Source organism: Amblyomma maculatum, chromosome 1 (assembly GCF_055883805.1).
Source record: "Amblyomma maculatum isolate TAMU_Amacu chromosome 1, ASM5588380v1, whole genome shotgun sequence".
NCBI lineage: Eukaryota > Metazoa > Arthropoda > Arachnida > Ixodida > Ixodidae > Amblyomma > Amblyomma maculatum.
The window spans coordinates 411,963,693-411,991,554 of NC_139344.1; the positions used below are offsets into that span (position 1 = coordinate 411,963,693).

General features: G+C 43.5%; 1 protein-coding gene across 2 annotated transcripts in view; it reads left to right on the forward strand.

Moving 5' to 3' along the window:
* Positions 1-2,083: 2,083 nt before the first annotated feature.
* Positions 2,084-27,862, forward strand: part of LOC146208948 (uncharacterized) — a 72,707-nt gene continuing 46,928 nt past the window's right edge. Inside the window, exon 1 of one of the 2 annotated variants that reach the window (XM_084596660.1) lies at positions 2,084-2,194. In XM_084596660.1, the coding sequence (XP_084452786.1) occupies positions 2,112-2,194 (83 nt within the window). In that variant the 5' untranslated portion in view covers positions 2,084-2,111. Of the gene's footprint in view, positions 2,276-27,862 lie in introns of both variants that reach the window. The other variant, XM_084596672.1, reaches the window with a different exon arrangement.

The following is a 27,862-nucleotide window of genomic DNA, read 5'->3' on the forward strand; positions in this document are numbered from 1 at the left end:
TTATACTAGCTTCCCTCGGTTTTAGGAAATGATTTACAGTCATTTCACAGTGGAACGCCAGATTATATGCTGCAAGAAGCATCCGCCTTGTTGTGCGCTCGGCAAACTCAATCCACTCTCCGCTCTACACGTGAGCAGTCAGCTTTCCTGTGCGGTGAGGTTTCCTGTACAGTGTCGGCGTAATCTCATTTTTGGGGAATACTTGTGCCTGGTTGTCTAGCCAGAGTTGGTGTACACTAAGTCTACGGCAACTTGCCGGGTAGTAAGCTGTCAGTGCTGCATTTTGTCTACTTAATCCTCGAGTCAAGTACTATATAATGAACCAGGCTGCCTCGATTCATACTTTAGTACTGCTGGTAAGAGCACGAACCTTGATCTTCGTGGGCTGGACACTAAATTCGCCTGTCTCAATCGTATAAGACACGCGCAGGCAGTTGAAATGGCGATATGTCATGTTCAGGCCCAAGTATCAGGCTTGCGAGCGCCGTACAACGTAAAACGCGTAGAAATTAAGCGATGCCAGTAAATCGAAAAGACTGGTCGTTGCGTGCCTTGTTTCCCTATTATCCGCGCATATATATTTTTTTTTACTGCATTGGTCAAATCTACCATATTTTTTCTGTTTTCTGCAATATTGAAAAACTCTAAACAGTAAATTGCTAATGAAATCTATAAGGCACGTTTTCATCTCAAACAAACCTGCCGCCAACTCGAATGCGGACGTACGCCACGTGCGTTTCTGCGAGTGCCACCGGCTGCCGATCCACACTATCGGATCGACGGTGACGCCACCTCTAGGTCGATTTCGCGGTGAATAGCGGGCGTTCGGCATTGCTGAGCCGACTGGAGAACAAGCGGACACGGCGCGAGCCTAAATCGGGCCTAGTCACGTTGTTTAGTCGCAAGCAAGCGCACGAAGGCTCTCCGGAGCTCTAGCTGCAGCGAAGAGAGGCGCGCCACGTGATACGACGTCACAGCCACTCCTACTGGTTGTAAGGTGAAGCGTCACATTTACTGCCCTTGACATCTTTCAATTGAGAAGTAAAACTTTTCGTTGTAAAAATAGTTGCTTCTTCAAGTACGGAATGAACCTCGCTCCCTATGTCGCAAGCTGGATTTGTTACCTCTAACCCATCAAGGAGCACTGTTGCTTGACACTGGTCATGGGAATTTTAGTGTCGCCCATTACTTTATTTGTGGAGTTGCCGGGCAACAGCATGAAGCAGTTACCAATAAGTCCCTTAATTGCTTAAAACGAGGACAGAAAATAATGGCGAGCGCGAAAGCTCCGATATGCTTGACGTTTCTGGAAAGCTCACTAGCAATTTAAAACTGCTTTCTGATTTATGGACAGGGCTTTCGCCCTATAACCAATATCTGATCTAGCTTCCTGGTACTATATTTGGATTTGTTGATACGGATGAAGCATTACATATACTTTACTTCATTTGAAACGCAATGATATGGAGCTGCGCACAACAAAGTTTACAGGAACGGCAGCGCTAAAACAAATGATGCAGATCAGAGGACAGAAGCTGTTTTTGAGTTTCTATCATGCCACAGTGCCATGATCATTTCATTCTCTATCATACGGATCGTATATATCTGCTCCAAATTAGGCATTAATTAGGGGCACTTTCCACTGGAATGCAGACAAGGTATCTTGCATTGCCTACGTAGCCGTGAAAAACGCTCTTTGTTAGAACAGAAATGTGCATGTTTATGTAGAACAAAAACGCAAAACGAGCCAAAAACGTCATAAGGCCTGCTACTATGCGCAAAGAAAGGAGGAAAAGAATAAAATGGTTTAACTCCAAGTTAGGACACGTGGTGACTACTTAAAGTAATGCCTCCTCCCGTCGAGAGCGTATTTCTTCCGGTTCAACATGCCTTTTCAAAATTTTATTGTCGCAGCATCAGCTTTGCATTAGGTTGCATGGTTTGAATGAAATATAATCACTATAATTAAGGACACTAAGACTTGACAAAAACCACATTCCTCAAAGGAAGTCTCATATCATGCCTAATTATTTTAAGTGTAATGATTTCTCTTCATTTCGTACACCAGTCTAGCTTCGACATGATAATGAGAAGTGCTAAAATGCATGTGAATGTTATCCCTAATGACAGTCGTTTTAAGGAACCTCCAAGTCAGCACCTCCAATCCAGTAAAGCTACATTTGTCCTATGTAACGTGAGTTGCATAAATTCGAATACTGTATTTTTCTGCTTGCGTTTAAGATGTCTTAAATGCCAGACTGCAAGCGCAAAGCCGGTGAGTGGCTATAAAATTTGAAAACAGTACGGCAATGGATCAGATATACTACAATTCGCGCCTCGCCGAGAGTCTATAAAAGAATTACATATACGTTAATACCCACTAACTAGACAAGCTTTTTTACAGCAGTCGCTTGATGGAAAGCATGCCGATACTTAATGCAGATGGCACGCCAATTATTGTGATATTTCATTTCCAGTTTGGCCGCTTATTCGGCCCAAGTTCAAGCTTTTAACTATGCCAGATTGCTAAGTTCTAGATTACTTGAAGATTTCGACAGTGTGGCGCACTATTGATTCTTCGCCTGTTTATTCCATCATTTTGGCTGCCGTTCAATCCAGGGCCCATTGTCCCTTGGCATAACCTGAAACGTTCATGTCATTGTCTCCTGGGCCAGGGCGAAGGGTGGTAATCGCTGAAAACGAAACTTCAAATATTTTATGAGAAGAAAATTAAGTAGGATTCGTTCGATCACAAATGTGATCACAATTGGACAAAATGTTTGCTGCACATAGACAGTTGCGTGCAGTTAGAGAGCAAATATGTGCCCGGAAACATTCAGTACATATTCGCCCCTCTATAATATTTTGCTGCAGTATCTACTGGGGTATTTTAAAGCACATATTCTTCATTATCCGCGAAAATATTGCCTGTTTTGAGCAAATATTAAACACAAATGCTTTTTGTATTCACTGCCACCACTTAACATGCACTGCAGCAAGCGAGATTTTCCTTTTTATTCGAGCAGTCCATATGTAAATAATATATCGGGATACGAAAATATTTTGTGCGGAAATCTTTTTCGGATATCGGTCGCAAATTTTATTCCCCTGTTCACATTCGCCTAGTACCTCGAACCGGTCTAACATTGTACTGAATACGAAAATAAATACTTCTCATGCGTACTTCATACCACTCCTTCGCTTGTTACCTGCAGAAGGACCAAAAAAGTTGTTTCGTAAACGAGATGTTCTCAATAAAAGTTCTCTCCCTTACATCCACAGCGTTGAGATTGACAAAGATCTGAAAAGTTATGATTTGTTCGATATTTTGAAGTTAGGCTATAAGGTTGAATAGTAATAAACATTGATGAGGCCCAATAATTCAGGAAGCTTTAAAAACCTTCTGCTGTCCATAACCATATTGTGCACAGATATTGATGCTTATAGTATATGATGGAAATGAGCATATCCATCTGTCTAAAAAAAAGAAACACTTTATTCTATGCGTAGGATAGGGCACAGCAAATTTTTATTGCTGTTGTGTATCATTATTCCTTACAAAGATGAACAGGGAAACGCGAGGCTGAAGGATAATCGAAAGAGCAGCGTGGTAACAACTCCAGGGTAATTTTGATCTCAGTGGATTCCAGCAAAATTAACTTATGCCGCTTGTTTGCAGGTGTGGACCGATCGGCAGGCTGTGCGTCATAAATAGCATGCTATGAATAAATTTATCGAGCTGGAACTTTTTTATTTTATGAAGGTAAAATCACTAGCAGCTGTAGGTTAGATTACCCAGAACTGCTGCAGCTCTAGGTATTATGCACCAACTCGCCTCACAATCTGTTATTCGTAGATCAGATTCTTCAGGCGCGTTTCAATATTTCACAACGTGGCTGAGCAAGGTATATATAATTTGACATTGACGAACGTTAATGTGAACAGGAATTATTTGTTTTAATGCTTACGGGTAATAAATGGTGATCATCATCAGCCGCACCCACTGCAATACAAAGGTCTCTCCCATATTCTTTCAATTAACTCAGAATTCTTGTTCTAGTGCATTCACTTAAGCTGTGAAATTTCCTACCCTCAATTTATTAAACATTTTGCAATATAATATTTCCGCAGAAACGTCTATTTGCATATTCAGCAACAAATGTTCCTCGTTAGCACAGTGATGTGCGTCATCCGACTGTGCCTGAATTTCCTGACGGCGAACATCGAAAACCATGTGGCCGCTTTGCTTCACTCAAATTCAGGATTGTTTCGTGATGAACTGTAAGCTGACGTCACAAAAAAGCTTGGCTTACAAGAGCATTCTGGTCGTCATGTGCTAAGTATAGCGCCACAAGCAGTGATGGCAATTTGTTTGAATTAAGAAATATTGCGTTTCGCCACGGTGTGGTGAGGAAGCCGCGGACGAGAGAACACAAGGCAGGTGCCCTCTAGAGGAAGATTTTCGCGTCCACGGCAAAAAAATAAAAAAAAGTAAAAAGACATCACGGCAATGGCGGCGGTAAAAGCAATATCAGCGAGCGGTCGTAAAGAGGACAATCAGTTGGTCGTAGATTGCAGTTTGATATTGGGCTTAGAAGAGATGACCAAGAAAGCAAAAATGTTGTCTTTCTCAAATAGCAATAATTGAGGTACACCGCGGAAAAGTGTAAAAGAGTCCTATAGAAATGTTGAAGTGAAAAAAATCACTCCGCTCTCAAGTGCAATCTGACGATGTTCTTTGAAGAGAGGACAAATAAAATTTTACGGAAATAGAGTCCAGCTTTCTTAAACATTGAATATTGAGGCATCCGTAAAATATTCCAAGACACTCTTGGTAAAAGTTTGAAAAGAAGGAAGCAATTCTATGGAATATTTCCTGTGAAGTTTGTCCGCTCACAGGAAGTAAACACGGCCATGGAGAGGCAACAGGAAGCCTTTTAGACAACATCAAATGAATCAAAAAGTAGAAAAAATCTACGAGCCTCTAGACGAGAGATCTAATGCCTTTATGGGGGTCAGTCGGTGAGGTATCATAGAGAGGGGTAGCGCAATGGAAACACGCAAGTAATACGCAAGCAGATATGGCAGTTAGGTTAGTCCTGTTTTTCGTGTGTATTGCGTCCGTGTTTGCAATGCGCTGCACCTCTCCGTGAGAGATCTTCGGATATAATAATTTCTGTAATAAAATTTTCAATATTGCAAAAAATTTACCATTATAAAGAATGTCCTGTTGAAACAACCTAGAAATGTGAACAATATAAAAGCAGTAGTGGGGGACTACATTGTCCACAGATATCCCGCTGCCTCTCACGTCACCAAGTGATAAGGCCGCATGACGGCTGGTTCCGGCATGAAACATGATATGGCTTTGAAGTGTCATTATTAGTATCACGCTTCGAACTTCCCACATACGTCCACATTGGCTCTATTGCAAAGAAGTATACTCCAGAAGCACGTAGCATTAACCGGAAACTTATACCCTAACTTCTTGAGAACGCATAAGCATCATTCTTCATAGGTATAAGTTCCTCTAAGTTGCAAATCAGTGTCTTCAGTGCTAAGTATCTTTAGTAGTGCTAAGCGCAGTAAACACCCCACAAACACCATTGCAGTCGGAGGCTGCGTTGTCTTGCTAAACGCCCGATGGCCATCTCAGCTAATCGACAGAGCGCGCAAGACGGCAAAGACCACTAAGCACTGGAGCCCTGGACTGAGGGCACCACTCGGTCAGGAGAATCCATTTGGTTAAAATAAAGTATTTCACTCACTCGTAAATGAGCATCTAACATGACTAGGTTATTGTTACTAAATAGAAAGAACGCTAAATGGGAAGCGGGCTAAATGGCAACTGAAAGTACGAAGTATGGTTGCGTCATATTTTTTTACGAAATCTCGTGCGTATTTCCTTCGGCACGGCTTTTCAGTCGAACTACCTCTACAGACTGCTTTCTCATAGGCGCTGTTATTTTGTGTAGGTGGCACCATCTAACGGCTAAGTTGAGAACAACCGCTATGCTGGTATCTACGGTCGCATCCGCGGAACCGGAGACATGTATCGCACGTCGCCGTTTCGGAGCTTTCACATTCAATATTTTGCATTTCGAAAGTACCTGACAAAGAAAAAAAAGCTTTTAAGCAGCAGTCAAGGTATTAGGAAAGCAATTACAGGCATTTATGCGCCTGATCGGTTAAGCTAAGGACTGCAATACTGATTACTGTTCGTGTCTAACATTTATGCGGCGCAGAGAGGCGGTAGCGCACCACTGAGGGGGAGGGTGCTAATACAAGCAGTGCAGGGCAGCTTTATATCTACTATTTATATTTTAATGATTTCTAGAGATGGGTGACTGTAATATTGTGAGCACTGAAATAATGCGAATGTAGCCATTTATTACATTTTAAAAGTTGTGCCAATCGCGCTGCATTTGTGGGCCCAACCGATGGAGCATATACCCTTATTAGTGCTTGAGACGCCAATGCATAGAGTTCTCAAATCTCCACTGCTGTTCTTGAATAAGGATCCGTTAATAATTTTAGATCCATTTGTCTATCCTAAATCAATATTGTTCGGTTATAAAGATTCGGCGTTCAAGCGGCAGTAGCATTGGCTATGTGGCGATTCGAGTTCAGTATTGCCTCCAGGACTTAGCCAACCGGATTGTTAGCGCTCGCGCTCGGCGAGTGGCAATGAATGTCGTCGACAGCAGAAGTCGCGTTCGTGGAATTTCTGTGACTTGCCGCCATAGCTGCGTTCGTATATTGGTGCGGCATGTTGACTTTCTGCGAGAAGAAACAAAATGTGGACAATTTATTTTCATAGAATAGTGATCTCGTTGAATAATTTTCAATAATTACGTCAGCGAAAGCCGCTTTTATGAATAATAAATCAGCCATTTTGTTATCAAAAGATTCCTTTTTAGAGAATGGGCGACATTCACCAAATTCCCGTTTATTATCCAGAAAAAGTTTCAGAGAACAATGCTTTCAGCAGAAAAAATATTGTATCTCGATTTCGCTGTATATTACGTTGACAGCCTATCTACTAGGCATCGTCGTCTTCTAGTGAGATGCATGTTCCTCCCTATTTTATAAATCTCAAGAGACTGCAGCGAAATTGTTTTTGTTCTTCAGACGGCATCTCGCTAATTTTCTCCGCGAGGAATGTCAGTCGCCGGTTCCCCAATGGCTGCTTGTTGCACGGATATTCAGTTTTTCGTGGCCCTTCTCTACAAACACAGCGTTTGCAACCTTTATAAAAGACTGCCAGGCCGAAATTCTTTCGGTTGATGCTTGTAATCCAGAGACCACTTTTTTCACGACTGAAACATTTGCTGCAAGAATAGATAACAGCCAAACACATAGAGCCACTGTCGAATGTTTTAACTTCTTTTCATCATCTGTCTGAGGTTGTTTTCTTATTATTTCGAACAACACAGTAAAGAAAAGGTTTTGCCGTCCGTGACAGTTGTTAGCAGCTGCGTTACAGCCGGCAATGTCATCAGCGAATCGCAAATAACTGAGGTATTCCCCGTCAACCCTTATACTTTACTTCCTTTCCAAGTCTACGAATGCTTCCTCTCTATGCAATCTGTTAATAGTGCTAGGGAGATGGTGGCTCTTTGCCTAATACAATATTTATGGGAATTTTGTTACTGTATATATATGCCGAAATATAGTTGCCGTATATTCACTATAGATATCTTCTACTGCTTTCATATTGTCAGGTAGCGGTGCAAGGCTGTTGACACCAAAATAAAATACAGGTTTGGTGGTAATAAAACTAACTCTTTATTGGGCTGACTTGCGCCCGCAAAAGAACTAAGCAGCTCGGCGGCGGCGATAGCAACAAACGTGCTCGTCGATCGTCGAACAAAGAATACCCGTCACGCTCGTCAACGCTCAATTTAAAGGCTGCTCAGAACAATCTAGATAACGTCGCAAACTGCTACTATCACAACCTGGAACATTGTGGAAACATACGCAAGGGATCGGAATCTTCAAGACACATCTCGGCTCATCTTTCGCGACAAAGAAAATGACAACGCTTCATATCGCGACAACGAGCATGAACAAACACGAAATACAGAATTGATACGTGTGCCAGGATCACAGTGATTAGCCCGCATACCGGCGGCTGTTAAAAAACAACAAATACAGATTTGAAGGTTTCGCGGCATTACTCCCCCCCTAAAAAATCAACGCCACGTTGTTCTAAAGTAAACAAAGCAACATAAATAGAAACATTACAAAGTTTAAACAAAACGGATTCTTTAACGCGCGTGATAAGGCTTCAGACGAACAACATGTACGGTTTCTGGGCACGCGCGTCGCTGTTGGCATGCTGTCGCACCATCGGGAATGACTTCAAAGTCCAGTTGTCCGACGCGGCGAAGAATTTTGTAATGCCGCGAAACCTTCAAAACTGTATTTGTTGTTTTTTAACAGCCGCCGGTATGCTGGTTTATCACTCTGATCCTAAAACGGGTATGAATTCTGTATCCCGTGTTTGTTCATGCTCGTTGTCGCGATACGACGCGTTGTCATTTTCTTTGACGCGCAAGACGAGCCGAGATCTGTCTCAAAGATTCCGATCACTTGGGTATGTTTCTACAATGTTCCAGGTTGTGTTAGTAGCAGTTTGCGACGTTATCTAGATTGTTCTGAGCAGCCTTTAAATTGAGCGTTGACGAGTGTGACGGGCATTCTTTGTTCGGCGATCGACGAGCACGTTTGTTGCTGTCGCCGCTGCAAAGTTGCTTAGTTCTTTTGCGGGCGCAAGTCAGCCGAATCAAGAGCTAATTTAAATAAAAAAATACCACAGTTTTGAAGGTTTCGCGGCAATATGCGGCTCATCTACACCCCGATTTCGCAATCCCTGCATGACTGCTGAGGTTTCTACTGAGTAATATGCTTTTTTCGGTATCAATGAGTGTTATGTAAAAAAGATGGTTAAATTCCGAGCATTCACCCGCCATATTGTCGATGGCTTGCATGTGATCCATTTTAAAGTCCTATTTCTGAAAACCAGCTTGACTCTTTGCTTGATTGCCCTTACAAAAATGTCTATGATCACTTTATGCGATGTCTTTAGACAATATGATCATAGAAGCTATCGACCATCAAAAGAAAGTCTTTAGAACACGTATGATCTATGTATGACCTCCCTTCCGACAATTGGCCACCGTGATTGATTAGAATGTATTTACATAGAACGTATATATACCTCCTATGATTAGCCTATTGATAGCGTATATGGACACTGTAACGACTGTGTTCCGATAATTGGCCACCGTTATTTTAAAGAATCGTGTTCATACAAAGTATTAATTTCTTGCGTTATGCTAACTATATTTAAAGTGTCCAAAATAATGTGTATTTCACTCACTGTTCACATGTGTGTAATATTTTGTGAAAAGTGAGAGTGGTGAAAAAAACAGATGCAAATTCATGCCTTCATTTATTGCACAAACCCTTGACACAGAAACACTTGGTTTCCGATGGCAACGACATTGTGTGTTTGATGTAGCAGCCACATCAAATTTATCATGGTGTCACCTAGAAAAGAAATATACATGCTCAAACGTTCTCTGCCAATTTCACATGCTCTGTGCTAGCATCACACACATCTCTCTTCACTCAGATGCCTCTTTTTCCTCAATATATGCTAACTGGTTTCCAACCACTTTCTGTACAAATTACTACCTGCAAAACACCTTCAGGAGATAGAGACTTGCTGTGTTCAGTTGTATTCCTTTTGATCCTCTATATCATTCGACATTAGTTTATCACAATAGGGGCCCAGGAAACAAAGGAGTGAAATTTACACGCCATTATGCTTGGGCATTAGATAAACTCTATCCTCTGCCATTTGCTACATCAAGCAAATGCACATGTTGAGTGGCAACGTATCAGTATGTATACATAGATTTTGGTGCATGCTACCAGCAAGTGATGCCACTATGCCTGTTTGCTCTCATTTTTCCTGAGTGATGCCTATGTTAGCCATAGCAGATAACACACACACCTAAGTAATTACTGGAGACCAGCTACACCAAGCACCTAGGTGAATACAAGAGCAATAATAGGGAATGATGAAGTATATTATAGTTACCCTACAATATGCAGTCACACATACTTTTTGCTACATATGCAGGAACAAGTCTCAATAGTGTAAGAGAGTAAGAAAATAAGAAAGTGCCACTCATGCCCATCTTTTCCTTTCAAGAGCTTGTCACCAAGGTAAAATCTTTATCACATATGAAAGCAAAATTTAGAATACCTTTCTTTTATAACAAGTCCACATGGATGCTGAAGAAACTACGCTGCTACGTCCCACTGCTACTTGTCCTGGAAGTCAGGTTGCCTTGTTACTTGTCGGCACAGACCACGGCAAAAGGGTGTCTCCAGATATGGTCGAATGAAGCAACAAGAGGACTGCATGTACATATGAGAATACTAATCAGAACAACAGGAAGAAAGATTTTTTGAATAATAAAGGAAAAGTCAAATGCACGAGTAAAAGAAACATAGGAGGAGTATTTGATATGGTTGCTGAGTGACAGCATGAAAAGCCCAGAATTGGAAACGCAATGCTCCACTGAGGAAAATTACATAATCATAAAATACATAAATACATAATAATCTAGGTAATCTCAGGAATAGTGGCAAGTCTTATGTAGGCACTATCTTTTGGAGATACGTGGAAATACAAGTCAGATGGGGTGGTAAAAAATGAGTGGTTTGGCTTATGTGGTTCAACATCCCGAAGCAAAACAGGCTATGAGAGATGCCGTAGGGGAGGACTTCAGAGCGCTCGACGAGCTGGGGCTCTTTAACGTGCACTGACATCGCACAGGACATGAATGCCTTTTTGCTTCAATTTTGAGCTTACTGCTGAACTGGTCGTATCAAAATAGGTTGGCGCTACTTTTATTTAAATTTAGACAAGGTCCTTTTGAGGATACAAGACGTGCATGTGTTCCAGACACATTCAGGGAGACACTTTGGCCCTGTACAAAGGCTTAAAACGTGGAGAGCTTGTCTCATTAAAACCCACCCGGCCCCACATAATCACTTTTTGGTACCTAGTATTGCCTGCTTTGGCTAGTCAATAGTAGGCTACCGACAATAGGAGCTAAATTATTTCATCCTTAAAAAATCATGCAGCTTACTGCTGGAATATGCAGTCACACATAATTTTTGCTACATATGCAGTTAACAAGTCGTAATAGTGTATTCCCGAGAGTAAGAAATCAAGAATGTGCCATTCATGTCCATCCTTTCCTTCAAGAGCTTGTCACCAAGGTAAAATCTTGATCACATATGAAAGTCAAATATAGGAGAAATACCTGTCTTTTATAAGACATCCACATGGATGCTGAAGAAACCATGCAGCTACGTCCCATTGCTACTTGTCCCGGAAGTCAGGTTGCCTAGTTTTTACTTGCCCGCAACGACCACGGCAACAGGGAGTCTCCAGATATGGCTCAATGAAGCATCAAGAGGACTGCATATGCATACGAGAACACTAGTCAGAACAGCAGGAAGTAAGTTATTTTGAATAATAAAAAAGGAAAAGTCAAATGCACAAGTAGCAGAAACAAACAAGGACTACTTCATATGTTGCTGAGTAACGGCATAAAAAGAAAAGCACAGAATTAGAAATACAATGCTCCACAGAGGCAAACTACAGTAAAATGCTTGTGCACAAAATTCTCTTCTAGAATGGAAGATTCAGTGATATATGCAAGGGGTTACGTTTATCAATTGTGCATGCATACGGTACTATAGGAATACATTACTGTCTGGGAAGTCAACCTCCACACCACCAGGTATCAAACTATTTCAGAAGTTTCTGAAAGATTTCTATGCAATGACAGGAAGATCTTTCACTATCAAACACAGTTGCAAACAACACTAAAATCTAATGAGCCCATGTATGTTTCTGTTAAAAATGTGCGGACGAAGGAAATGTAGTTGCTGCTCCTTTTAGTTATTTACTTGTAACTAATACTGCATCATTTCCAGCTATAGCATGCGTGAATATAATGCAAACAAACAATAGAGGTGAGCAAGCTCATCTAAAGATTTAGAATGACTTTTTGTAATAAAATGAACAGAAATCATTTAACAAGCCATGTACAGGAGACAATGCATGTACTAAAGCAGAGCTGCACAGATTTAAGAGCCTTGAAAGCTCTAGCAAAACACCCTTCTTGTCACTGTTGCCTTTTCACAAACACTACAGGCTGGCCGAGAGCTAGTTTACATACAATACCTCTAATTATCGCATTCAAACTGATAATTTTTTTCAAATACATTGATAAACACAGGTACACATGGCTGAGCTTTCAAAACATCATCTGTTGGACAAAACTCTCATTATACTCTTGGATAGGTCTGATAATAAAGATCAGCATGGCGAACAACCATTCGGCGCTTCCATGCGCTATGCAAGCTTAATAGCCTTATATCTTACAGAACACTGTTGTAATTTTCAACACCTGAGAACCAAATTCCATGGGGGTTTAAACGGACATCTTTGAGCAAAGTTCACAGTAGGATATTGCCCCCAAAAAACCCAATCACAACATTCTATAAACACATGTTCGACAGCCTCTGGCTTTCTGCACAAAATACAGTTCACACCCCATGGCAGAAAGATCTCTCTCTGCTATCTATGTTTATCCAGGCAGAACCCAAACATGCAATTTAAAAATGAAGATTTTTAGCAGGCTGTAAAGGCATCCGTTTTACATGTTAGGATACATTATTATTTGATAAACACAAAAGGGCCGCCACACTGATACTTCCCTTCGTCTTGCAGCCCACCCCTTCTGTAACAAGCCCCCTCATGTTTGCTGAACTCAAAAACACACAAAACAATTAAACAAAAAATGTTCTCCAACAGATAAATATCAACATATTACTTTTGTTATTGCTAGTAACTATTTGGCTCTAGGGTTAACGATGCATTTATTTAGGTTGTGAATAAAATGAGTTCGGAAGTTAATTGCAAATCTTGGTGACTAGCAAGAAAGTAAAAATTTGTGTATATGTTGCTTCGAGCAAAGTAAATGTTCTCATTTAGTCACAGAAAAAAAGAATACCACTTGAACGAACGTGACTTCGACTATGTATTCATTTGTACGAACTTTATTAAATCCCCCCACTGAAGCTCTATTGAACACTATGCAAACGCCCTTCATTTTAACAAACTTCAGTTATTGTTCATTTCAGTTCAACGAACATTTTCCGCTGTGCTGCCAATCCTGTGTCTTCAAAGTCATACTCAGCGCTTAAAAAAGCACAGTCCGCACTCATTGTAGCATATTTTTATGTTAAGAACCACTCTTGATTATCGCGTGAAGAAAAGTGGCCGTTGTTTAGCTTTAAAGCGAAGTCGCTGTCTAAACTAGCTTGTAACCAGATGAATCCATAGCTGTCTTTGCACGCTTAATTAGCTGTACAGCCATAGCCAGTCAAAGCCAGATAGATCGTCAGCCCTACTAGGCCCTCTAGCTCCAAGAATTGCGAATGTGTGCATTTTGGTTAACCATGATCTGCTTGGAGAAAATGAAAGCCTTTTCTCCTCAGCAGGCCGTTGTGATAGGCAAGATTCTCAGGAGCTTGCACAGTAATCGAGTTCAAAACCACTGTAGTACTTTCAAAAGTGCTGCAAAAGGTTACTCATTCTTCACTTGCAAATCAGCGCAGTGACAAATAAATGGGCTCAGATAAGATATGAACAACCTAAAAATCTGTGACAGATTTTCTCTTCTTGGGCTCCAAGATTACCTCGGAAGGAGACTGCAGCCACGAAATTAGGAGACGCCTGCTTCTGGGAAAGAGAGCAATGGTTAGCCTTGACCGCCTAGTAAAGAGCAGAGACATTAGTCTGCCAACCGAGATCCGTATAACTCGTGCTATGGTCTTTCCAGTTGTGATGTATGGATGCGAGAGTTGGACTGTGAAAAAGGCTGACCGCCGAAGAATTGACGCGTTTGAATTGTGGTGCTGGCGAAGACTCTTGAGAGTTCTTTGGACTGACAGAAGTTCAAATCAATCGATATTGTCGACCATAAACCCTGACTGCTCATTGGAGGGTCAAATTCTAAAGTTAAAGCTCAGCTACTTTGGTCATCTGATGAGAAGAGAGGAGTCACTGGAGAAAGATTTGATATTGGGAAAGGTTGAGGGTCGCCGGAGAAGGGGTAGGCAGCTAACACGATGGTTAGATGGCATCCTCGAGGCACTGCAAATGAAGTTATGTGATGTTAGGAAGATAGTGAGAGACCGGAAAGCGTGGCGTGACATGGTCCATAGGGTCACAAAGAGTCGGACACGACTGAACTGAATATTTCTTGAAGCTAATGGAAACAATCTTCCACGCATTTATTTCAGTCCAATGAATTTTCATTTCAACAAACTTTTTCCTAAGGTCCCTTGAACTTTGTTCAAGTGAAGCAACACTGTATGGGTACATATGCTGAGGCAGTCTAAATAAACAGTAACTGAATGTCAGCATGAACATGCACACATATGCACAGTACAGTCAGCTATATTATGAAAGCATGTTTGTCACTGAGCTAATAAAACACAGGTTTACTCAATTTTGCCTCGACTAGAAATAGTAGGTACTACTGCAATAAAACAGCTAAGTATATCTCCTGTTTTAAAGCTCTGAAGAGGCCACGAAAAATTTTCTTTAGTGCAGACTATGAGCAAGATTCACCAACACGTCAGTCTTGCGCTAAAAACACAGCAAGGATCATATAACAACACCGAGCTGGTTTCAAGCTTTGCTTTAATGAAGCCTGTTACACATCCGCCCTTTATACTCTCAAAAGAAAACAATAAATGCAAGAAAGCAAGAACCAGTAAAAATTTTACAGTTATAAAGCAAACACATGAATGCAAAAAACATCAGCATGTGATACCTACCAATTCAATGTCTCCTTTACAGGAAGGATGCTTTAGGGCAGGGCACCCATGGCTGATAGAATAAACTGCCTCAACAGATTCATGATGCTGTCTGCTTCATATTCAGGCAGAACTCCCTCGATGGCAGATGAAATCTGCTGCAAAAGCAGTGTAACAATACAATTGCATCAGCTGGACTGCAAGGATTTTTGTCAAACAAGTCGTAAACGCAGTAAAAGAAAAACTTCATTAAATCCATGCTTCTCAAAATCCATAACATACCATTACTTTCCCTATACTCCTAAAGAAAAGCTGTCTCAGAAAATGAATTCCTAGCAGCTCTAGGTCACATGCCATAAGTTACCAAAAAACTCGATCCTACCATCTGTTTCAATTCTGACCCTTGTCAGCAATGGTAAACATTAATAAACGAAGAACTTCCATAGTTGAAATTCACTTTTCAAAATATGCTGTTTCTCTGTGAAGCTTAAAAGTTCTTAGAAATTAAACAAAACAGAAGACTAAGTTTGAAAGCTCTAATCACTTAATTCACAGTCAATTGTTAGCTTGACCCACATAACTTGCCACGCCTACATAAAAAAAAAAAAACCGTTGGGACTTAAATAAACAATACGTACTGACCTACTGAGGATACAAATATAACTATTACTGTGTTGGAGTCTGCGAATTGTTATGAATAAAATGATATATCACCCCAACCATCCCCCCCCCCCCCCCCCAATCTGTGCTTATTCGAAAGGAAAGCTTAAAATACAGTATAATTATATGCGCAAAAGTCGTTGCTTATGGACTACTCCAATTAACCTCGAATTACCGGCTCTATGTGCAAATAGCTCAGCAAAGAAACCCTATAAATAAAAAAGAGGTAGCGAGCGATCGCACACATCTGATGGAAGATAAAAAAATTACCGTCGATTACGTTACTTCCTAATGCGAAATTTGAGCGCAGCAAATAAGCTGTTTCATCTTTTCGATAGATTGAGGCAAAGAAATCGAGCAACACATGTATGCGCTATCACAGATTTTTTATTTTATTTTTCACACGTATTCCTTTAACAGACTCCACTAACAGTTCTTAACAGTCATGAAGGCAGCTTTGTGGTCGGAGAAATAGACTGATATATGTTCGACTTGGTACACCAATGCTTGATTCGCAAAGACGAGATTTATACAAATGCCTCGCGAGGTTGTCACAGCCGTGGGACCCGTTACGAGCGAGAGTAACGGGATACGAAGAGGCGTCCGTGTGCTGTGCGATGTCAGCGCACGTTAAAGATCCCCAGATGGTCGAAATTACTCCGTAGCCCTCCACTACGGCTCCTCTTTCTCTCTTTCCACTTTCACTCCCATCTTCCTCCCTTTCCCTACAGCGCGGTTGCGGTGTCCAAAGAAAACAAGTGAGACAGTTACTGCGCCTTTCCCTTCCTATAAAAAATAAAGTTTTTCTACGCGGTCATGCCCCGCCGGGGTGGTACAGTGGTAAGACGCCCGACTACTGTCCGGGATACCCGGGTTCGAACCCGACCTCGGCGGCTGCATTTCGATGGAGGCGAAACGAAGAGGCGTCCGTGTGCTGTGCGATGTCAGCGCACGTTAAAGATCCCCAAGTGGTCGAAATTACTCCTTAGCCCTCCACTACGGCTCCTCTTTCTCTCTTTACACTTTAACTCCCATCTTCCTCCCTTCCCTTACGGCGCGGTTCAGGTGTCCACAAACTCGGGTGACAGATACTGCGCCTTTCCCTTCCTGTGAACCAATTATTATTATTATTATCTACGCGGTCACGTTGTCTTGACTCGCTAGCGGCGGCAGCGGCATCAGACAGTCGCTGCTAGCGCTTCCTCCGGCGACCCCTCCCCCCCCCCCCCCGCGAACCCCCTTCCTTTCCTTGTGTTCTCCGGCTGCTCCGCGCTTCCTGCGAGGCTTCGGTTGCCAAGCGCCGGCTCGAACTGGGGGATGAAAGTGGGGAGGCGCTGGTTACGAGGCGCGACGCCGACGCCGACCGAAACCCAGGAACGAGCGCCAAAGAGCTGCGCTCTAAAACAGCGTCTACATCGCTTTTACGCAGTACAAGGCCTCTCTCAATATTTGAAGCTGACAGTTATGGCTGCGAGGCAAAGCGGTTGTTTATGTTTGAATAATTGGTAATAACTCGGCAAAAAAAAAAAAACGCCTTAACTATCTGAACTTTGTTGCAAAATGATCGGAAAGAGGCCGCGGACCATCGAGGATCACTTTTTAGAACTTAACTAGGTGCTAAAAAGGCTAAACGATGAAAAATCTTCCTAGCACATTGGTCGTGCTGTGTGCAGCAAATAAATAATGGGTAAACGCGTGTAAGTTAAAAACTGCTCATTTCAGAAACATAACATTTTCCGTGAGTATGCGCAAAGGGTTTATAAAAACGAAATGAAAACGTGTGGCAACTTACATTGAAGATTTCTGGCAGAAGTATTTTTTTTTCATGCTCGACGTCGCCAAACGCCGCCTCCATAGACCTTGCCGCCTCCCCGAGAAGTTTTTTTGCAGATCTTCGGGGCACAACCACGGGACACAATCACGTGACGCATGCCTCTATTTTTGCAGGGCATTCGGTGAGCAATCACGTGACACATGGGTGCCGTAGCCAAGCCGTAGTCTCGGCGTGCGCTCACGCGTGTATCGTGGAGTTCGCTTTTTTCTCTTTTTTGTCGCGCTGCCGCGCTGCTCAGACGAAAGGCGGGAAGCGTGGAATGCCGAGCGAGCCCCGGTTCTGTGCGTTCGCAATCTTTTGCTTTCGTTCTTTTTCTTCCGGTGGTTTTGTGGGGTGGCTGGTATTCGAGGCGACGCAGAGACTCGGAGTGGCGAGCGCGCTTCTTCACAGCGCGCTGCATGGATCGTGTGTTTGCTTTCCTCATTGTAATTAAAACTTGAGTTCTGACCGTATGCGGGGCCACACATATTCAGTACCTGCGCATAAGTTATTTGCACACACGCCCGCTCACACACATGCAGATTTGCAGTGGCGGAAAAGATACAGCTCTCAAGACTGAGAGCATTATCCATTTATGCTAAATAAACACGAAAAACTGATTGCTGATTTGGTTACATTTACTCGAAGACAGCTTCGTGAATATTTTGTGAAACTTTGAAGCCATCCTTTTCGCTGTATTGATGACATCACTGCGGTATTACCATGAAATTGCGCTGTTATTCGGTAAACACATATCTATTTTCCTTTTTTTTAGAGCGCAGCTTTTTGGCGCTCGTTCCTGGGTTTCGCGTCGGCGTCGGCGTCGGCCTCGTAACCAGCGCCTCCCCACTTTCACCCCCCCAGTTCGAGCCGGCGCTTGGCAACCGAAGCCTCGCAGGAAGCGCGGAGCAGCCGGAGGACACAAGGAAAGGAAGGGGGTTTGGGGGGGGGGGGGAGGAGTCGCCGGAGGAAGCGCTAGCAGCGACTGTCTGATGCCGCTGCCGCCGCTAGCGAGTCAAGACAACGTGACCGCGTAGATAATAATAATAATTGGTTCACAGGAAGGGAAAGGCGCAGTATCTGTCACACGACTTTGTGGACACCTGTACCGCGCCTTAAGGGAAGGGAGGAAGGTACGAGGTAAAGTGTAAAGAGGAAAGAGGAGCCGTAGTGGAGGGCTACTGAGTAATTTCGACCACTTGGGGATCTTTAACGTGCGCTGACATCGCACAGCACACGGACGCCTCTTCGTTTCGCCTCCATCGAAACGCAGCCGCCGAGGTCGGGTTCGAGCCCGGGTATTCCGGGCAGTAGTCCGGCGTCTTACCACTGTACCACCCCGGCGGGGCATGACCGCGTAGAAAAACTGATTTTTTTTTATAGGAAGGGAAAGGCGCGGTAACTGTCTCGCTTGTTTTCTGTGGACACCGCAACCAAGCCGTAAGGGAAGGGAGGAAGGCGAGAGTGAAAGTGGAAAGAGAGAAAGAGGAGTCGTAGTGGAGGGCTACGGAGTAATTTCGACCACCTGGGGATCTTTAACGTGCGCTGACATCGCACAGCACACGGACGCCTCTTCGTATCCCGTTCCTCTCGCTCGTAACGCGTCCCACGGCTGTGACAACCTCGCGAGGCACTTGTATAGATCTCGTCTTTGAGAATCAAGCATTGGTGTACCAAGTCGAACATATATCAGTCTATTTCTCCGACCACAAAGCTTCCTTCATGACTGTCAAGAACTGTTAGTGGAGTCTTTGTTAAAGGAATACGTGTGAAAAAAAAAAATTCTGTGATAGCGCATACATGTGTTGCTCGATTTCTTTGCCTCAATCTATCGAAAAGGTGAAACAGCTTATTTGCTGCGCTCAAATTTCGTATTAGGAAGTAACGTAATCGTCGGTAATTTTTTTTACTTTTGATGCTGTTCATTTCTGTAATGCCTGCACTGTTTGTACCTGTAATGTGTTCCATGTAAACTCTCAAGCAGTGTGCAACTGCTTTTTCGCTAAGGAGCCCCCCTCCCTCTCCCCCGTCCTCGGATTTGAAAATAAGATTGATTGATTGAGTGATAATTTGCTTGATTGATTGATTGATTGAAGGGCGCGTAAATGTTAACGTAGGAGTCAAATTGCCAGCGCTACCTAGCTGCCGATCAGGCTAAAGCAGTCCATACCAAACTTAAAAAAAATAAACGAAAGGAAGAAAGCGTGCAACCTGCTCTGTGATTTGCCGAGGGCAGCTCCAAGCCGTCACAGGTTTGATACCATGCTGTCTACGTTGGCAAGCCTGCCCGCTCCTCCTTTCACACCTTCCGCACTTCAAGGGGGGGGAGGGGTGAAGAATGCGTGCGTGCGTGCTGCTGTGTGCTTTGCTCGCAGGACGGCTAGGCGCACCCCCTCCTCCAGCTCGAAGGCGCGCGCTCCGATGGTCAAGTGCCTCCTTGCATCCTTCCCGCGCATTGGATTTGAAAGACACCTTGCAACCACCCTCTCGAGAGGGTGTCTGCAGCTAGAACTAGCATAACGTTCTTAATGGATCACAACACATGGAAGGATGAATATGTTCAGCTACAGCTGGTTCATATTCCCTGGTTCTGCATGTTAATTGCTGTTAATCGTGCCGTAAGGGCGCTTAATTCATGCACAGAGCAAGGTCAGTGCTGCGGACCGCAGGTTGCGCGGTGATATAGTTCACCAGGCTGAATGAGTGCAATGCGAAGGCAGAGAGCGAATATGCGTGTTTCTGCGGGCGCATTCTATGCCGTTATGTTTGCTAGTTCGCCCGCACCGCCCCCTTCTCTGCGCCTTCCCTCTACCGCTCTCTTCTCTTACTATTAGCGCGCCTCCTTTCTCTACCCTTGCCCTTAGCACGCACCTCACCCAGACACCACCTCCAGCAAAAACATAACAAACAAAAGTAGAACCTCTAGAGCACTCGCTCGGTTGACGCACATGCCCAAAGGCAGCTGTGTGGTCTCGGTAACCTCCGCGAGTGAAACATACCATGCGCGCGGTCAGGAACAGATGGAGCTGTGGCGCAGAAGTGAATAAGACAATTGCTAACATATTGAGCGCGGCGATAGAAAATGTCGGCGACGCGGACGCCGATTTGTTTGCATAAGTGGTGGGCAGGGGCGTAGCGTGAACAGTGGGGTGGCTCGACGGCGTCTGGGCGCACAGTTCTAATCCCGATCGTGTCGATAAAAGAAAAAAAAGAGGAGTTCATTTTTTTTTTCTGGTGAAAGTTTTGTCCTCGTCAGGGAAAAGCACTCTCCATTTTCCAGTAATTTCGGCGCGTGAAAAGGGAAGGGGGCGGATGGGGGGGGGGGGAGCTCGTTCGGGATTTTCTGAACATGTGCATATACTCAATAGTTGTGTGTATACCATCAAATAATGCTAAAGTCCCGCCCATACAGCTTCCGGGCTACGTGGATCCGAGCGTCCAGGGCGTGCGCCTCTTGGAGAGCATCGCGCGATGTAACCCGACAACACCACACAGCGCACATTCGCCATCGTAAAGTCGGCGGCGCGGTGGCTGACGCCGTGCTGTCCGCGTTTACCTTCCATTTGTGATGTTTTAGTCTTTAATGGTGCGAGCGAGCTCGATAACAGGACTCAGTGCGTCCTCAACAAAAGCGGACGCTTGACGAAGAAATGCGCGATGAAGAAAGAGTGAAATTGTAACCAGTTAAATTTTTCAAAATATAAACTTATACGTTTTTATCAATGATTCTTGCCAATTGGTCGTATCAATTGTCTTTTTCCATTTCTTTTTTTTAAAAGATGTTACTCATAATAGAATGAAAAAGTAACTCAAATATGATTTGCAATGAACAGCATGCACTCGGTCAGCTAATTGGGACTATATACTTTCGATCCGAACGTTTTTTCTGACATGCCAAATTGCTTCAATATAATGCAATAGCTGTGTATGAGTGGTATAACCAGACATAATTGTCTAGAGCGTTATACGGCATTAATAAAAACAATTGCAAAAAAGGCCAAAAAAAGGAGTTCAAAAACTTTCGGAAGGTGTTCTGACCTCGAAACAGAGCCCTGGCTAAGCCCCTGCTGTATATTGACAGGCGTATATACAGAGAAGTATATTCACCTAACACCTTGCTATGTACTAACTTTATATGAACTGATCTAAATACACAAAAGTAACCGTGTATGAACTTCGTATTTACACATGTCCATAGAGGCTAAAAGTACGTACAATATTGATACAGTCAATAAGGTGGTAATACAAATTCTAAAGACTGTTGATGCCCATTTTTGTAAGGGTGAAGTCTGAGGTTGTCCTTATTCTATCAGCATTTTCCTTAGTAAATACATTGCACGCACTGGATAGTAAGCTGATTGGTCCATATATTCAAGTCCTTAGTGCCCTCTTTCTGATGAATTAAGGTAATGTTAGCCAGTTTTCTAGCATGACATCCCTTCCCTCTGTCTTTCAACAAATGTGTAGTTTCCTGTTCCTCACAATCTTCATTCCCTTTTCACAGTTTTTAAAGTTACCCTAATCTTGTCTCTTGAGACTGGCGAAACCTGTGACGGCTGTTCACTACTTCCAATCCCATTATAGCGCTGACTGCGCCGGTTATTGTCTAGGTCAGTATATAACTCCACAGCTACATTTATGATTGTTTTTGAACCACCCAAAAGTCGAGACAGAGAAAAGAAGCGAGATCTATCCTGTCGGTTGGTTTGGTGACTTTCCTATCTTGGAGTATCCTGATCAGATGTTTCGTCTTCTCAAATAATTTGAGGTTTCCTTTGTGACTATCCTACCTCCTGCTTCTACCGTGAATACGTTACTGATATCTCTCAATGTATCATACATCGCATCTATGCTAAGGTTGTCATTGTCATTTACATAATAGTAATTGGTTAACAGGAAGGGAAAGGCGCAGTATCTGCCACACTTGTGTTTGTGGACACCTGAACCGCACCGTAAGAGAAGGGAAGAAAGTGGGAGTGAAAGTGGATAGAGAGAAAAAGTAGCCGTAGTGGAGGGCTTCGGAGTAATTTCGACCACCTGGGGATCTTTAACGTGCGCTGACATGGCACAGTAAGCTCTGCCCTGATGGGGCTGGTGCAGGTGGGTCACCGCTGCTTGCGGCGGGGACTGGCCTGGCACCGAATTTTTATCTGTTGTAGGCCGTCATTGCACGCGCCACCGCTGGTGGTGGACGACGGCTGTTGTTGCGGCGCGCGTCTTTCTTTCCCTCTTGCTTTCATTTCTTCTCTATTTTCTCTTTTATCTGCACAAGGCAGCGGAGGTGGCTCAGCTACAGAGCCAGTAGCAGGCCCGTGCATTTTCTTTTCCTTCTTCTTACAGCCACAACAACAACGACATCGCACAGCACAGGGACGCCTCTTCGTTTCGTCTCCATCGAAACGCAGCCGCCGAGGTCGGCTGCGTTTCGATGGAGGCGAAACGAAGCTGAATATTTATTCTGCAGCGAGATCATGAATTGTGATGCCTTTCTTCTCATCGCTAATTGATTGATTGATAGACATCTGACTTGCTAATTTGCCTCTGCGGTAAACTTCGATAACACAACAGAAGTCCGCCTACAGTATGTACCACATTTTGCCTCCTAACTTCACTAATCCCTACGACATCCCAAGTAAAATAAATCTATGAGTCAAAGTAACGTCATACAGATTTTCTCATATCAAACTCATACAAATATCATACCATCTCACATATTTCTCATATGTTTAATGATATCTGTATGAGAGGATATGAGGTTTATACGAGTTTAGTGTGAGAAACGCCTATGAGGTTATTGATATCTGATAGCTTTCTCAAAGCTTTTTGGTAGGAATCCCACTGTATGCCAGCTTCTTCCTCGAACAAGACTGCTAAACTACTTATTAGCTAGGATTCTAGCGTTAAACGTTGCCTGGCGGCCTCTCCGGAGTCAGACATTTGTAGCAGCTTCGGCTGAGTCACATGTCTGACCGCCGTCAGGGTCACTTGCTCCGCAGCTGCTGAGGCTTAGCGCCGGTGGTTTGTTAGAGTATTCATAGTAGGTTGAGGCCAATTGATAATACATCTGGCTGACTCAATCCTGTTATGGCGAAGGAGTGCGTTTACGGATGTGTTAATTGAAATTAGGTCGCACTTCAAACCTGTTTATGTAATTCCATAAACGCGCGATTATTTTCAATCCGGTGTAGGATAGTGCGCCAACAGAATTCAAACCATGGTCCTCTTGCACGCGAGGCGGACATTCTACATTTACCCAACTGCTGCCTCTAAACAACAAAGAAACAACAACAAAGAAGAAAACCTTGGCATCGAGAAAACGTGCCCCACTCGGGTCCCAAAGGGCAGTTTTTCAATTCCGGTTGGCCAGCTTCTTCTATTTACCGAAAGAGTTCGTCTTTCTCCAGAAAACCTTCATAATACAGCTTGGTACATAGCTCAACGCTGTGGATACTGCACAACCCTTCAAAATACCGCGTTTAGAGCGCTGGCCACTTCGGCCTTGTGACATGGTCTTGTTACGCCAAACGCCCTGCCGAGCAATCAGCGCTCCCTTATCTCGCCTGCTAGAGTTGCTGCAACATTTGCTATCGTAACCTGTCGTTAGAAATGTATGTGACGTAACAAGTTCACGTGACCTGCCACAGCGCTGATATGCATGTTGAGTGGGACGGCACCAAATTAAGTGAATATTGCTATGCATCTTCGATTTCGGACCAGCATGAATGCGGGTTGTCATGCTACCACAATAAAAGTACAGATTATTGCGCACATTTGGAGGCAGTATAAATTTGTAAATGTCACCCGTAGTATCATACAGAGTACATCCTACATTACAGTGATGTTACTGCGCGCCTAGGCAACAGCCACAGGTGGGTAATACCAATACCTGGGGGCCCGCCAGCAACTTCATGTAATGAACTCATTTCGTTCACCAATCGGGTCCTTTCTCAGAGCGTTTTTTTTTCCTGCCACAAAACCTACCAACAAGCTGAGGTTTGTCCCAGAACAAAATAAAAAGTAGATGCCAGAGGGCTTTTGAACCAGCAGGGAAAATGCCATGGTAATACAAAAGCAAATACCGTTGTTCTCAGAAGATTTATCACCTCCCGCCGCTTTGTTTTGTGTTCTTTTTGTGTTTTGCGATGTGTTGCTCTGCGCAGTTCCGTATTCCTGTTGGTAGTAATAGAATAGCAGCGCTCCCTCATAGCTCCGAAATGTGAGTCTGAATGAAGTTTGACTTCACTTCTGGTTTCTGAGAGTTTATGAGCAGTTGGATGAAAACAGGGAGCAATTGCAATACTGTGATCAGACATGATCAGACGTGATCAGACAACACAGCCAAGGCCCTTCCGATGCCTCTCCAAATTAGCCCGGTCTTGGGTCAACAGGATCCGTTTAATCTAGCAAACTTCTTACCTTAATTCCCCCCCATCTTTCTTTCTGTCAAAAAAATACACGACTTGTGAACAGTTATAAATAGCCCTAGGGACTTAGTTGTCTAAAATCAAAAGCAAAACTTTTCACAATTGTTGCAGCTGCTGTATCGCTATCATGAATTCTATTTCAATTCCGGCGTCTCACTGCATCGATGAATTCGAATTACATATAAACAAAAACCCCAGAGTAGCTCAAAATGAGGGTTTCGAATAAGCGCTAGGATCACCGTCAAAATGAGAACGGTTTTCGTTTTCCTGCTTTTTGCTTTCGAATTCTTCACTGCTATCGAGTAAGTAGAAATATCTTATAATTTAACGGTCTTTACAGTTTCCTTCATGGTTCAAAAGCACACGGCCGCTGACAGTGTCACGTGAGGTAAATACGCCGTGAACAGCACACTCGCCGGTGCGAGGGGCAGAGAATAGATCTTTATTGGGTAGAGGGGCATTCACAAAGTGCTGAGGATTTATGTGGTCGTGATAGCAACAAGTGTGATAGCCGGCCGCTGCACAACAAAATAACAGTTCCTATTTGCCACCCTCCGCACCAAGTTGAAATATGATAACCTGTGACGGAATTACGATGTGAAGAGTGCGTGAGTACATAATATTTACCAATGACGTAAAACCAGTTCCCTAGTGAAAAGGTTCCCGATAACATTCGCGATATCCGTCATGACATATATGAAGATCAGATGTGCGCTGTTACTATCAGCGAATTATTTTACAGAGATTTGTTGAACAGTGAGGATTGCTTAGATTGAACTGCAGGCATGACAATGAGTTACGCGTTAACCTAAAACTCGCGGATCGGGGCATAAATTTTTCGTAGATGCCAAAACTTCCTAGCTTTTTTTCCGGTTCGGCGGGTGCGCCAGGACCTGCCATTAACTAGCCGCAGGTAGCTGTTGAGAATTAGGAGAAGACTGCAGATTGTCCAGGTGCCATAAATGCGCTGAAGGGGACAAATTCCTTTTTTTAAAAAGGTATTTAACCGAATATAGCACTATTGAGCAACCCGAAAAGAATATTGTAGAAGATTCGGTATATAAGCGTATTTTTTAGCATGAAACCCGCTGTCATTCCGGATCGCCCTGTATGAGCCAGCGGCCATAGCTTGTGTGTAAAAAAGCCGGTCCGGGCTGAAAACCGAGCAGCGGTATGTAATAGCATGGCTACATTAGAAACAAAAACACATCCATTGTTAGTAGTCCATCATGATATATTTTTGTCACACTTGTGGAGAGTCATCTACTTATGTATCAGTAATTAGAGTGTTCATATGTCATTGTGAATTTGTTCATTTCTTTTGTGTTCTGCTTCTAGTATAGCTATTAGTCCACCAAATTCTTGTCACCCATTCCCCCTTTGGATTCAAATGCTATACATATTTTCTGGTGTATAATTTGGTATCATATTCTGATATATACTTCGATTATTTATTGTCGCTATATTTTGCATCTCTGCACTCCTAAACGCCCTTCCTGTTACGAGCCCTGACGGAATGTACAGTATTAAATAAATAAATAAAAAAAGAAGTTTTGTATCAATGTTTGGACCACTTTCTCAAGAAATCAGTGTAGCATATTTACATGAACTATTTCGAGAGTAAAAATAAATTGTTTAAGTAATCAGCGCAGCGTATTCGCTTGCGCTCTTGGCTGAGGTGCCGAAGGATGGCGGCTCGATTGCTGGCGGTGGCAGGGTATGTTTCTGAAGTGTCAGCTCGAGCGGACAGATTTGCCGACGTGCTGTGTCCACAGCTTCTGTAAATGCTAATCATGTGCAAGGAAATGTTTTCGGAGTATAATGCACGCAGTATCTATCAAGGACGCCTTAATATTGATAGACAGGTGTCCTTGTCAACTCAGAGTCCAGTGTACACAGCCTCTGTAGATGCTACTTACGTGCAAGAAAATGCTGTCGGAATAATGTGCCCACAATATCTAACAAGGACGCCTTAATAGCGATAAACAGGTGCCCTTGTGAACTTAGAGTCCAGTGGAAGCTAACACATCTTCCGATAAAATACACGACAACTACTTGAAACATTTTGTTTAGCTTCGTGGAACATAAACACCCTTCGACCATTTCTCGAATAACTAAATAGCTGACGAACGTAACGTCCAGGAATTCTGCGTGGAACAAAGCGATGTGGAAGCAGTAGCGCTCCGCGTATGCCGGCAAGACAGGAGGTGACGGTGATCATGGGAGAAGTAATGGCGGAAAGCGGGGGCGCAAACATTCTGAGGCGGCGTTGGCCGGTACAAGGAGTCGCACCACCCTAATTTGGGGAGCGTTCTTCAAGGCAGAGTAGCTACAGCGCAGCGTCATTCAGCTTAAAAGAACGACAAAAATAAAAAATCTAAGCAGCCTTGGCAGCTTCTGGGAATAAAAAAGTCTTTCTAGCGCTACGTTTTGGACATGTGTTTATGTTAGAATACAGCCCCTGGAGAGTGAAAATGTAGCAGCAGTATCGGGTACCCGTGGGGGCCAGGCGGGTAAAAAAACCTGCTGTAGCATATGATAGACTGTCAACATACATTTTAACAAGGAACACAGAGAAAACGAACAAAACTCAAGGAAGTGTTCAGTTTGCTAGCCAATTTTCGACAAGCATACTGGTCTTCATCTTGGGAAAACAAAGAAGAAACATTTATTTATAGCACCGTTGGATAGCGCAATGGGGCTTCTACCCTGATTTCCACCTGATTTATTTTGCTTTCCTTCCGAAAAATTCAAAGCTCTCAGCTCTCTCTCTCTTTGCTTTGGTTTGGTTTGTGGGGTTTAACGTCCCAAAGCGACTCAGGCTGAGACACGCCGTAGTGGAGGACTCCGGGAATTTCGACCACCTGGGTTCTTTAACGTGCACTGACATCGCACAGCACACGGGCGCCTTGCTCTTCGCCTTCATCGAAAGGCGGCCGTCGAGGCCGGGATTCGATCCCGCGTCCTTGGGAACAGTAGTCGAGCGCCGTAACCACTACGCCACCCCGGTGGAGCCTCTCCCTCTTTAAATAGATTGCATGAA